Source organism: Sciurus carolinensis, chromosome 13 (assembly GCF_902686445.1).
Source record: "Sciurus carolinensis chromosome 13, mSciCar1.2, whole genome shotgun sequence".
NCBI lineage: Eukaryota > Metazoa > Chordata > Mammalia > Rodentia > Sciuridae > Sciurus > Sciurus carolinensis.
The window spans coordinates 94,104,883-94,115,650 of record NC_062225.1 but is presented as its reverse complement, the minus strand read 5'-3'; the positions used below and the strand labels follow the sequence as shown (position 1 = coordinate 94,115,650).

The 10,768-nt window shown below is 57.7% G+C and overlaps 1 protein-coding gene across 2 annotated transcripts in view; it reads right to left on the bottom strand.

The window, feature by feature from the left end:
- Nucleotides 1-5,954: 5,954 nt before the first annotated feature.
- The window catches only part of Pxdn (peroxidasin), a 79,009-nt gene continuing 74,195 nt past the window's right edge, over nt 5,955-10,768 (bottom strand). For both annotated transcript variants that reach the window (XM_047523002.1, XM_047523003.1), the window contains 4 exons: nt 10,530-10,650; nt 10,183-10,315; nt 8,682-8,795; nt 5,955-8,010 (listed from right to left, as the gene is read on the bottom strand). In XM_047523002.1, the coding sequence (XP_047378958.1) occupies nt 7,891-8,010; nt 8,682-8,795; nt 10,183-10,315; nt 10,530-10,650 (488 nt within the window). In that variant the 3' untranslated portion in view covers nt 5,955-7,890. The remainder of the gene's footprint in view (nt 8,011-8,681; nt 8,796-10,182; nt 10,316-10,529; nt 10,651-10,768) is intronic.

Below are 10,768 nucleotides of genomic sequence, written 5' to 3'. Positions count from 1 at the left end.
TCCTGGGCGGTCGGGGGCAGGACAGCCTGCGGGGAAAGGCAAGGAGGCATGACAGCACCCCAGCTGTCAGTCTGCCATTGGTCCACCTGTCAGCCTGTGCTCGGCAGCCATTGGCTTAACCCGTAGCCCGCGAATTTTAGCTGCTCAGCGATTGGCCCGATCATCCTTAGCCTGGGAACTTCAACTACTTGAGCGAAGCTCCCTGCCTTGCGCTCTCGTGTGCTCTCTCTCTTCAGGGCAGACGCTGTTGGTCTGCCTGATAAAATCTCTTGTGTGAGTTCTGCGTCCAGAGTGGTTTGTCTTAGCAACTTTTCACTTTTCACCAACTGCGCTGCCGCACCAACTAAAGGGGACAGGGACAGTGCCATCCCACTAGCGGCAGGACACTGGATGGCGTCTGCAGAGCTCCAGTGCCGCTCCGGGGTCCCACCAGGCTTCCACTTGGAATGGGTCTCAAGATCCCAGTTGGTTTCTGAGGAATCAGAATAAAGGCAGGGGCAGCTCCTGGCTGGCTGCCCTCCTCCCTCCCCAGCTCTTGGGGATGTGTTGGAGGGAGGCAGGTCCTGGTCACTGTGTCCCTGGCTCCTCTAGAGGCTCAATGTGTATGGAGACCAGAAATCCTGGCCCGAGGGGCTGCGCACAGGTCTGGAAGTGAAGGTGGGCCAGGAAGCAGCTCCGGGTGGCAGCACCTTGGCCAGAGTTTTACCATCCAGTGGGCAGGTGCCTCGCCCGTGCCGTCTCCACCAGGTGAGGGTTTCTGTCCTCCTTGCCTGCTTCTGCCATTTCACGCTCCCTCTAGATGTTCTGGGCTCCTCGACTTCAGTTTTCTCCTGATGCTACAGACATCTGCCCCAGAGGAGGTTCTCCCAGAGTCTGTCTCAGGCTGCACATCGCTGTACACTCCAACAGCGTCCTTCCGAGCCAACGCCGGCTTGCCATCAGTGTTAGGGAAGGCAGAGGGGGTCGGGCACACCAGGTGAAGACAGCAGCTCTGTGACGGGGCCACTGTGCCACCCCACGTGCTTTCTCTTCCAAGAAGATCTGCCTGCAGCCCTGTCTGGCCTCAGTGGACAGATGTCACTTCCTCAGCAAACGACCTGCTCTCTGCAGGAGAAATGCAGGCCTGAGATAATGTGGATGGGAGGAACCCAGGAGACTTTTGTGACCAGATCCTGAAACTCTGGGAGATAAGGAGAGTTCCTCCTAACCAGAAAATCTGTAAGAATGTTTGGTTCAGAATCCAATTAGAACTGGTCAGCATGAGCCAAGGTGACCCATAGTCGCCATGACAGTGGGGACTTGAAAGTCTGATGTCACCCTGTTGTTAGTCCAAAGTCAAGAGGTGGAGCTGGGCGGGACCCTCTGGAAGCTTCCCTGGGACCCCAGTAAAACTGGAGTACAGGAGGGGCATGTTGTCCCTCTCCTCGCTGAGAGGACCCACGCTCTTCCTTGAGAGTCCCCTTTCCCCTTTCCTATCCCTTCAATAGACTCATTCCTGCTACTGAGGGACAGGTCTGAAGTCCTTCTGAACTGATTGCAAGACTCTGGGTTTGACGAGGGGTCTTCAAGCTGCCTTAGCTTTTCGGAAGGCCCCAGCTCCATGACGTGGGAGCTGTGTTGCAGGCATGGTTTTCCGCCAGACCCTGCCTGGGCGGAGCACTGAACACACACCCAACAGCATGATACCAGTCCACTCCCGAGGCCAGAAGGTAACTGGCAGGAATAACTTGGGGTTGGTCAGAGAAGCTGCTGAGGCCTCTCGGGGGTGGCACCTTCATGCCCTAACCCTGTGCCCGGCCGGCATCGACAATGCTGTGCACCCATGGTGGCAGGGCGGGTGTGGAGCCCACGCCTAGGTCAGGCACACACCTCTGAAGGAGGGATGGCCTCATGGTCACGTGTGCCAAGCCCTCCGGGGGGATTTTCCAGCGTGCGGCCGGACAGCCCCTCTGGTTCAAGTGTCCTCTGAGCAAGGGGACCCAAGGTCTCGCTGACCCAAGGCCTTGCTGCACAGCTCCTTCACCCAGGCCCTGACCCCCACCATGGATCCTCTCTTCCCAGTGCCCACTTCCTGCCCTGAGTTCCTCCTGGTCCCTCTTGTGACAGGGAGCTGACAGAGGCCTCTATGGCCAAGCAGCTGCAGGGGAGCCAGTTCCCAGCCTGGCACAGGGAGGCCGAGGCTCCCCAGGCAATCACAGCAGTGTCCCCTCTTGATGAGAGTCGGCCCCAGCCGGCCTGCTCATCTGGAGCCGCAGCGTCCCTCTCCTGGGACACACGTCACCCTCTGCTCCACTGGCTCCTCCAGTCCTGGGCCGGCTGCTGTCCATGTCAGGAAGTTCTCATGACTTCCAAGGAGCCTCACGTGGTCCTGCTTCCCTCGAAATCCATCCTGTGTCCTCTTTTTGTCCACCCTCCCGATGGACAGATTCCAGTACAGGAAGGCCTGGCTGGAGGGGCTGTTTTCCTGACATGGGACACACATGGAGGCCACTCTTGTGCCCATTGGTGCTGACAGCACAGGTTTGGGGAGGAAGGAGCATCCTGTCAAGTCTTTGGACAAGAAGGTGTTTACACGCAGGGTCCACATAAACATACAGTGAGTTTAACCTGGAGAGAGGACTTCCCAGCTCCCCTTTCAGAGAACAGAGCTGCAGGACCTTCAAAACCTGGCTTTTCTTGTGGACAGGTGTTCGCGTTGGGTCCTGGTCAGGGTGCACAGCCCTGTGGCCACACCTGGCTCCTTGGCTCTGACATTTGTGCCCCTACTGACATTCTCTCATTTAATTCTTAAAAAACAAAACTTGCTAGAGATGAAGAAATGGAAGCTTCAGTGGGCTGCACAACCGGCCCTCCAACAGCAAGTAGCAGGGTTGGGCTTGGCCGACTCTGTGCCTTCAGATGTGTTATTGGCATAAAAGACAATGGCTGCCAGGACCGGCCTTGGGAAGCACAGGCTGTGGCCAAGGAGCTGGGAGCCCGACCTGTACGGATTCCCAGATAAACCAAGGACCCTGGGGCGGAGGCAGGACTGCAGCGCTTGTCTGAGGGGAACCCCTCATCGACCCGAAGCCAGGAGCTGACCCGGGAGAATCAGCACAGCAACGCAGCTCAGGCTGGATAAGTTCCTGGACATTGTCCCCCATGGACTGAGGAAGTGGGAGGTAAGAGGCCATTTGGGCATATTTCAAGTGAGGAGGATGAGGAGGGGAAAGGCAGGTTGAGCAGACACAGAGGTGGGAAAGACGTGCTGGCAGGCACGGGCTTTCAGTCGGGGTGGGTGCAGGAGAGGGGCCGGGTGGCTCCCGGGTCTGCAGGCAGCTGCCTATGAACACGCTTCTGGTTGCTACAAGGCTTGGCCTTGACTTCCAGGTGTTCTGGGTCCCCTGGGGGAGTCCTCGTCATACCACTGCCTCGGAGTGTGTGGAGGAAGCTGATTCCAGCACTTTCTTTCCTGTTTGCATGAAGACAGGCGCCGCAGGGTTTTGTAAGGATGACTCTAGGGCAGATGTGGGGCGTCTCCAAGCCAGACCTCAGGACAAGCTGTGCTGCGAGCAGCAGGGAGTTCATGGCCTGGGCAGGCACTGACCCATGCACACCTTGTGTTACCTGCCCAGCAAACTCATGGTGCAGATATTGCAATCGTCCATTTTACAAATAAAAATAAAAATCCAAAAGCCAAGCAAACCAAAACACAAAAAACCCAAAGACTGGGAAAGAGTGGAAGACTTGGCAGGAACTACAGAGCTAAGACATCCCAGTCAGGACTGTGTTCAGCACGCGTGAGGTGCTGGCTGCTTCTCAGGACCCAGATTCCTGAGGTCAGAGTTCTGTGCTTCTCTCCTGAGATGGGCAGACCTATGGGCAGTTGGGGCAGAGGGTGCAAAGAATCGGTTTCAATGTGGATGTTCGGTTTCTAAGTCTGGTGAAATGAAGAGGACGGTTTCCAGAGCCAGAAGTGGGTTTGTCTTGGGGCCGGCGTTCCTGACTTGCAGGAGGAGACAGGGGAGGAAGGCGCAGAGCTTGGCTGGCCTCCTGGAGGCCCACGCACCCTAGGGCCCGCCCCTCCACGGCTCGGCCAGCTCCGCCTTCTCCCCAGGCACTGAGTCAGTTACCAGAAGGGAGACCACTGGTTCCCGGAGATGACCCTGGTGCACAGGCACGGGCGCTTTCCAGGAACTCCGTCCAGAGCAGCTGCGAGCTCAGGGCTCAGTGCCCCGTGGGCACATCCTGCCCGATCGGCTCGGGGAGGACAGAATGGCAAGAAGCAAACCTACGTGTGGAAGGGTGCAGGCCATCTAGAAAGCAGGAACGCTAACGCCGTGGCCTTTAGTCTGGGCTTTGACCTGTGGATCCATAACCACGGAGGACAGATTCGGTCTTGACAAAACACACTGAAAGTAAAATTACCCATGACTTAACGATAAGCTCAATGTCAGAAAAAGGAAGAAAAGGAAAGAAAACCAGAAGCCTTCTGCTCCTTATCAACCCCAAATCTCTGCAGGAGAAAAGCCACACCAAGCTATGATTAATAGTTGAACAGTCATGGCAACAGGTAGAGGGAAATAGTTCCTTCCCTCTCAGAAACACCAGGCCAGCAGAAATGAGGCGCGTCCTGAGAGTGTCCCAGGAGATTACCGGGCTGGCACACAGAACCATAATGGAATAAACACTCCCTTGATTATCACTTTGTTAAGCTGGGGAAACCTTTAGGGCATCATGGGAAGGACCAGGGAGGAGAGGTGGGGGGATCTGCAACCGGCTTCCTTCCTCTGCAGTCCCAGGGGTCTCCAGAGGAAACCAGACACTCAGAGCAGATGGAGACCCACAGACATGGGACCAGTCACCACTGGAGCTTCCTCCACCTACCAAACCCAGATGTGCTGCCCATGAGCAGGGCCTCGGGTTTGGGGTTCCTGAACATTTGTTCCTGTGAATGTAAATGAAAGGGAATCCACCCATGGCTATTTCAGGCATAAGGAAAAGTTCCCCAAGAACCAGGTGGGAGCTTGTTCAGATGCCAGGACGTTAAAGAAAACCCAGGGTGCCACCTTGGACTGAGGCTGGTGCTGAGTGTGGGCTGATGCCCTGTGAGCTGTTGGACCCAGGTGTGTTCTCCTACCAAGGCAGTTCTTCAGCCTTGAAAAGTTCAACATCAGGAGGAATGGAGACCTGCTTGTGCCACACGCAAAATACTCAACCTAGATTTGCCACTCCAGGAAAAAAATGCTGCTGGAGTCCTTACGCGTGATTCTCCATGGCGGCAAAGGGTGTTAGGTTCTCAACCGTGGCCCAGGTCAGGGAGGCGGCTCCCCATTGAAATGCAGCAGGGAATTTAGGCATGTCATCTCCTACAACAGGAGATCTTCCACCAGGTTCCTGGAGCAGCGCAAGTTTCTTGTTCAGATTTTGAAATGACCTGGCAATTTAAAAACATTCAAATTTTCTCTAACACTTTTCTTATGATAACTATTTAAGACTATGATTTTCCCCCAGGTCATGTAAAGATATCCTCAAATCCTGCAAAGATGTCTTCAAATGCCTCCCAGCTTCCTTCAGAACAACATCCTCGGCTACCTAGAGCGCAGTGCAGGGGACGAGAAGTGGCCACACCCAGTCACCAGGTCTGGCTGCAGAGCCACACACAAGCACAGGTCGCGGCAAACGCTGGACCTTGGGGCCACCCACCCGCGACACTCCCAGGCGGCTTTGCGGAGGGCTCGACTCCCACCTGCCCAGGATTTAAAGGCAGCACGGGTCCTGAGAGCGTCCTGGCTGCTCTGGAGTGAGTCCATCTGACTCGTGCCCTGCTCACACTGTCCACACGGGACGACCGGCGACCAGAGCAGCCCTTGGGCGTTCGCAGAGGACCTCTCTCTCCATCCAGCTTTGCTGTCACCTGTTCAACAAGCTGCAGCCCCAGGGATCGTTCCAAGGTAAAAGACAGAGCCGAGCTCCTCTGGACAAGGTGGCCTTTATTAGAACCGAAGGCGTCATTACATAGTGCAAACGTTTCTTTGGTAATGTACTGAATACAGCGAGTATGAAAAAGGCGTTTGGCTGTTGCGACAGTCAGAACAGGAAACAGATATCTACACTCGCTTTAGGCACACTCTCACCTGCTACTGGGGACACTCCTCAGGCCCTGCCCACCGCACTGGTCACCAAGACTGAGCGCCAATCTGGGGGCCCCCCAGGCACGTCACCTGGAGTTACAGAAAATGACAGCCCTGGATACGTGCCCAAGCCACGCACTGCACCATGGATCCTCCACAGCACTCGTGAGGCAGCAAAGCACCACGATGCAGGTTGGCGGCCACTCTTCCACCTGAGCAGTCAGCCACCGAATATTAGGCAAACTCGTACACTTCCCAGTTTACAGGAATCGTTTTAAGATCTGATTGCTAAATTCGACTTCATATTTCAGAAGAAAAGCCACGCCCTGGGAAACACGAGCCAGCCTTAGTTCATCCCTGGGCCAGGTGAGGATGAGAAGTGAGACGACCAAGTTCGTACACAGGCCACAAGCCACTGCGAGGATGCTGGCGGCCCGCGCGGCCGGCCTCAGGCTGTCTGGGAGACACCTGGCCAGCCTGTCCGTCACACCAGTCTCGCCAGGCTTTGGAGGCCCCTCTGTGCTGCAAGGAACCCAGGCTTCCCTGTCCCCATGAGGGTCCCCTTGGTGACCCCACAAGAACTCCTGCCACCTGGCTCTGACCCCAGGTCCTGCAGGTGCCCCAAGCCACCTCAGGCAGGAAGAGTGTCAGGAAGTGTTGAACAAAATCAGCATTTTCAGGAAATATTCCTCGAAACCCAGATTGCTTCGTCTTTAGACTAATGGAAGGTTTTGGTCAATTAAAGAGACCATGAGGTATGACAGTTGCTTTTCACTAAATTCTATAAAAATTAAAAAAAATAAACCAAAAAAAAATAAATCAAAAAAACTTTTGTGTAATGGAAGTGATTTTTCTGCCATATCTAACACCTAGGAAATGGGCAGTTTCTTAATATAAAACATCATGCAGTTTAAAAACACACAAGGTAGAGGGACTCATTTTTCCACTGTTCACATGATATGGAGTCAGAGTCCCCACACTGGGACTCCAGCTGTCCTACCCTGCAGAGGGGTCTGGAGAGTGGGTCTTGCTCCATGGTCAGCAGAGGAGCGGTCAGCAGAGGAGCTTGCAAGTCACCAAGGCTGTGGGCACTCGGCCCCCACACAGGCCTTCCAGGAGGCCGAGGGGGCGAGGGGTTCACTCCTGCTGGAGGGGAAAGCGCCCGTCGGTACTGTGGGCTGGTCACGTCCCTCTGGTGGGAGGAGGAGCAGGGGTTGACACAGGGCTGCTCTGTTTCACCGTTAAGTGAGGAGCTGAGGAAGGACCGAGACGTGGGGACAGACAGCAGGGAGGCAGCGGAGCCAGGGCGTCGGCCCGGGTCCCCAGAACACCCTAGTGAAGATTCTGTTCCATTTGCCAAACACGGTTTTCTGTGTGAATTGACCTGACACAGCCCAGGCTTCAAGAGCCTCCTGCAGCACCCCAGCTGCCGGCAACCCCCGTCTGCAAGCGCCTGGCCCGGAGCGGGCAGAGCGGACAGAGGCTCCTCACTTAAAAGAAGTGGTGTTATCAGGCAGAATCAATTTAGGAGCCTGCAGAGTTAACTGTGCGATTTAATAGTAGCACCAAATTTTCACTTTAAAAGAATTAAATAAAAACCTGAGAAGTCTAACGTGAAGAGTCAGCTCCCCTCCTGCCCGCTGTTTTCTCCACAGAGCACGGGTCTGGGCAGCCTGGGTGGCTGACCGCACAGCCCAGCCTCCACCTGGAGTCCAGGCACTGCCTGGGTCTGATCTGACGAGTGCTGCCCAGACCAACTTGGAGGAGCGTGCAGGGGCTAGGGCTTCTCCTCGGCGGCCTCCTTCACGCAGACTGGACAACACGCTCCTTGGGTTTTCACAGGCTCAGGGCAGGTGGCAGGAGGGCAAGAATCCACGAAGCAGGTGACCTGCCCGTCCTAGGGGAGGGAGAGGGCACAGTGCCATTCCAGGGACTGAACTGGGCAGGGGCTGGTCACACAGGCACAGCGCCCAGCCCTGGCCTGCCCAGGCCTCCCCGCTCCGCAGGCCTCCCAACCCGAGGGAAGGCAGCTCCCCACTGCCCTTGGAGGCACACACTACTGTCGCCTGTGCTCTGGGCGCCCACGCTGAGGCCCCAGGATCACAGGTGGCTCAGACGCCCCCACTCCCGATTCCTCCAGGACGAGGACCAGAGAACGTCAGGAGGCAACTTGGCCTGCGCTCCCTGTCTGCTGCCCAAAGGAGACAGGCCCAGGGTGCTGAGCACTCTCCTCACGTCCCTGACAAAGGGACAGAGCCAGTGGGGGCAGGTGATTGTCTGAAAACAGGTTCTCTGTGGGCAGGAGCCCCAGGTCTCCAGGGCGGGAATGTCCCTCCAGCTGGCAGAAGGTGGGGGTGGAGCGCAGTGCCCGCTGCTTACCCTGCCCTGAGCAGGGCTGCACAGTGCCCAGGTCTGGGCACCAGCACCTCCTCTGCGGGCACAGCTACAGCTGGCACCAAGAGGCAGGCGCCCTGGTGCTCCCGTGGGAAGCCAGAGGGCGTGGGAGGACGGGCCAGCCCTGGGCCCCTGCCCCTGGTGTGGCACGGCACAAGGGCGCTGCAGACTCACTTTGCACCCACAGACGGTGCAGGCATCAGGTCTCCACTTGGCGTTGTTGGCGTGGGACTCTCCACTGGCATCCACACACTCCGTGGTGCTGAGTCGGGTCTCCAGCCTGTTGATCTGCAGCAAGGCAGAGCATCACGGGTCACCTCAGAGCAAGGCTCCTCCCGTGAGACGACAGGTGTTCAGAGCACACTCGAAGAACTCCGTGGACTCAGATGCACAGACCAGACAGGTGACCGGATGGCCTGACACAGTGCTCTCTGATGCCTAGGCAGCCCAGAGGGAGGGGGACTAGGGCATGAGGGTGCCTTCCTCCCAGGACTGTCCCCAATCCATGTGTGCTCTGCACACAGTTTTCCAAGGAACAGTGACAGGCCAGCCTGAGCGTCATCCATGCATCCCAGGATGGGCCACTGGCGTGCGCTGGACACACAGTGTGGGCAGATGACACAGGGTTCGAGGGAAGCTGCAGGAGCCCCGAGGCCCCTCCACAGGCCACCACTCCACACCCTGGCCTGTGTGCAGCAGGCCGCCCTTGCAGAGCAGGAGAAGCAGGGTCCTGCCACTGTCCAGCTGTGCACGCCCTGAGAGGGATGCTAGGCTGTGCCTCACTGGATCCATTCCTCCTTGGGGTGTCCTGTCCCTTGCAGCTCAGTCTGCCCTCAGTGGTGCTGAGGTCCAGTATGGAGAGAGCACATTCATCACAGGCCTTCCCGTTCTGGGAACAGACTTCTCCCGAACCACGTTCAGGCAGGGGCAGCTGCTCTGACAGCAGGCCACAGCAGCCGTGCACAGAGACCACTGGCCTGCTGCCTATGCTTCCACGGAGGCAGCTCCCTGTTGCAGCCCGCCGACCACGACACCTGTCTCAACCTCTGAGAACACACGCCTTACCCATGATAGGCCAGGCTGCCCCAGCGCTGAGTGACCGCAGGCCTATTCACCTGCCAGGACCCCTGGGCTTGTGTGACTGACCCTGCGTCAACCCAGAGCCCAGAGGAGCAATCCAGTGCTGCGTCTGCGTGGGTCTCACATGTGTGAGCACAGAGCTCACGCGGGACAACAGTGACAGGACCTGACTGCACAGGCCCACCTGAGCCACAGCTGCCTGAAAATCCCCACCACAACTGACCAGCCAGTGGGATGTCACCTGAGGCCCTGCCGGCCAGTCTGGAGCAATCGCTTCTTGAAGAAGCTGCTGAAGAGGTTCAGGTTTGCTTCTCCCAAGGGGCCCCTGGCTGGGCTTCTTGAGACTGTGCCAGCTGTGTTCTTAGCAAAGTCACCCGGCCGGCAGCCGCACAGCCAGTGACACAGTACTACCCAGGTCCCTGATGCTCTGGGAAACCCGAGGAGAAGAGCGAGACCCACAGCTGCATGCCGCAGACCCGGGTGGGCGACCGGCAGGGTCCTCGCCTTCAGTCCCTGAAAGGGAAGGCCCCCTGAACAGAGGAAGGAGGTGGGCCGTGGAGAAGGCCGGCTGGGGGAGGCGCTGAGCCCGCCTCACCTGCTTCCTGAGGGCTGAGATGGTCTTCTGCATTTCCAGGACGAATTCTCTGAAGTCACTGGTGGCTGGCGCTCCCAGGTGCTTCCGGGCAGCCGAGGTGGCATTGCCCCGTGGTTCACTGGGTTTCAGGACACTAGGAGAGAAGCACAGCCTCACCCACAGGTTCTGGCCCAGGCTCCTAAGCCCCCTGAGCCCAGAGGGACGCAGGCTGCAGGCCTGTCCCCAGCACCCCAGACGTCCCTGCCGGCTCAGCCAGGCTGAACAGAAGTGCACGCTGCAGCCAGACCACGGCCCGTGGCAAGGCGTCCAGAGCGGGGGCTGCTCCCAGTGGACCAAGAGGCCAGCACCTGCGCATCCTGCGGGACCGGGCTCCCCGCGGGGGCTCGTCCTCCCTGTAGCTGAAGTCCAGAGACCGTCTGCCTCGGAAGTGGTAGGAAAACGCGTTGAACTGCCCCCTGGTCCTGCAGTCTAAAGAGAAAGCAGAGGGCACGTGGCAGTGACCAACCTGGAAGCGACTGTGCGTCTCATCACATTGAACCACCTTCGCCGTGCTGTCCATGGAACCAACCATGGAGCCCAAAGCCAG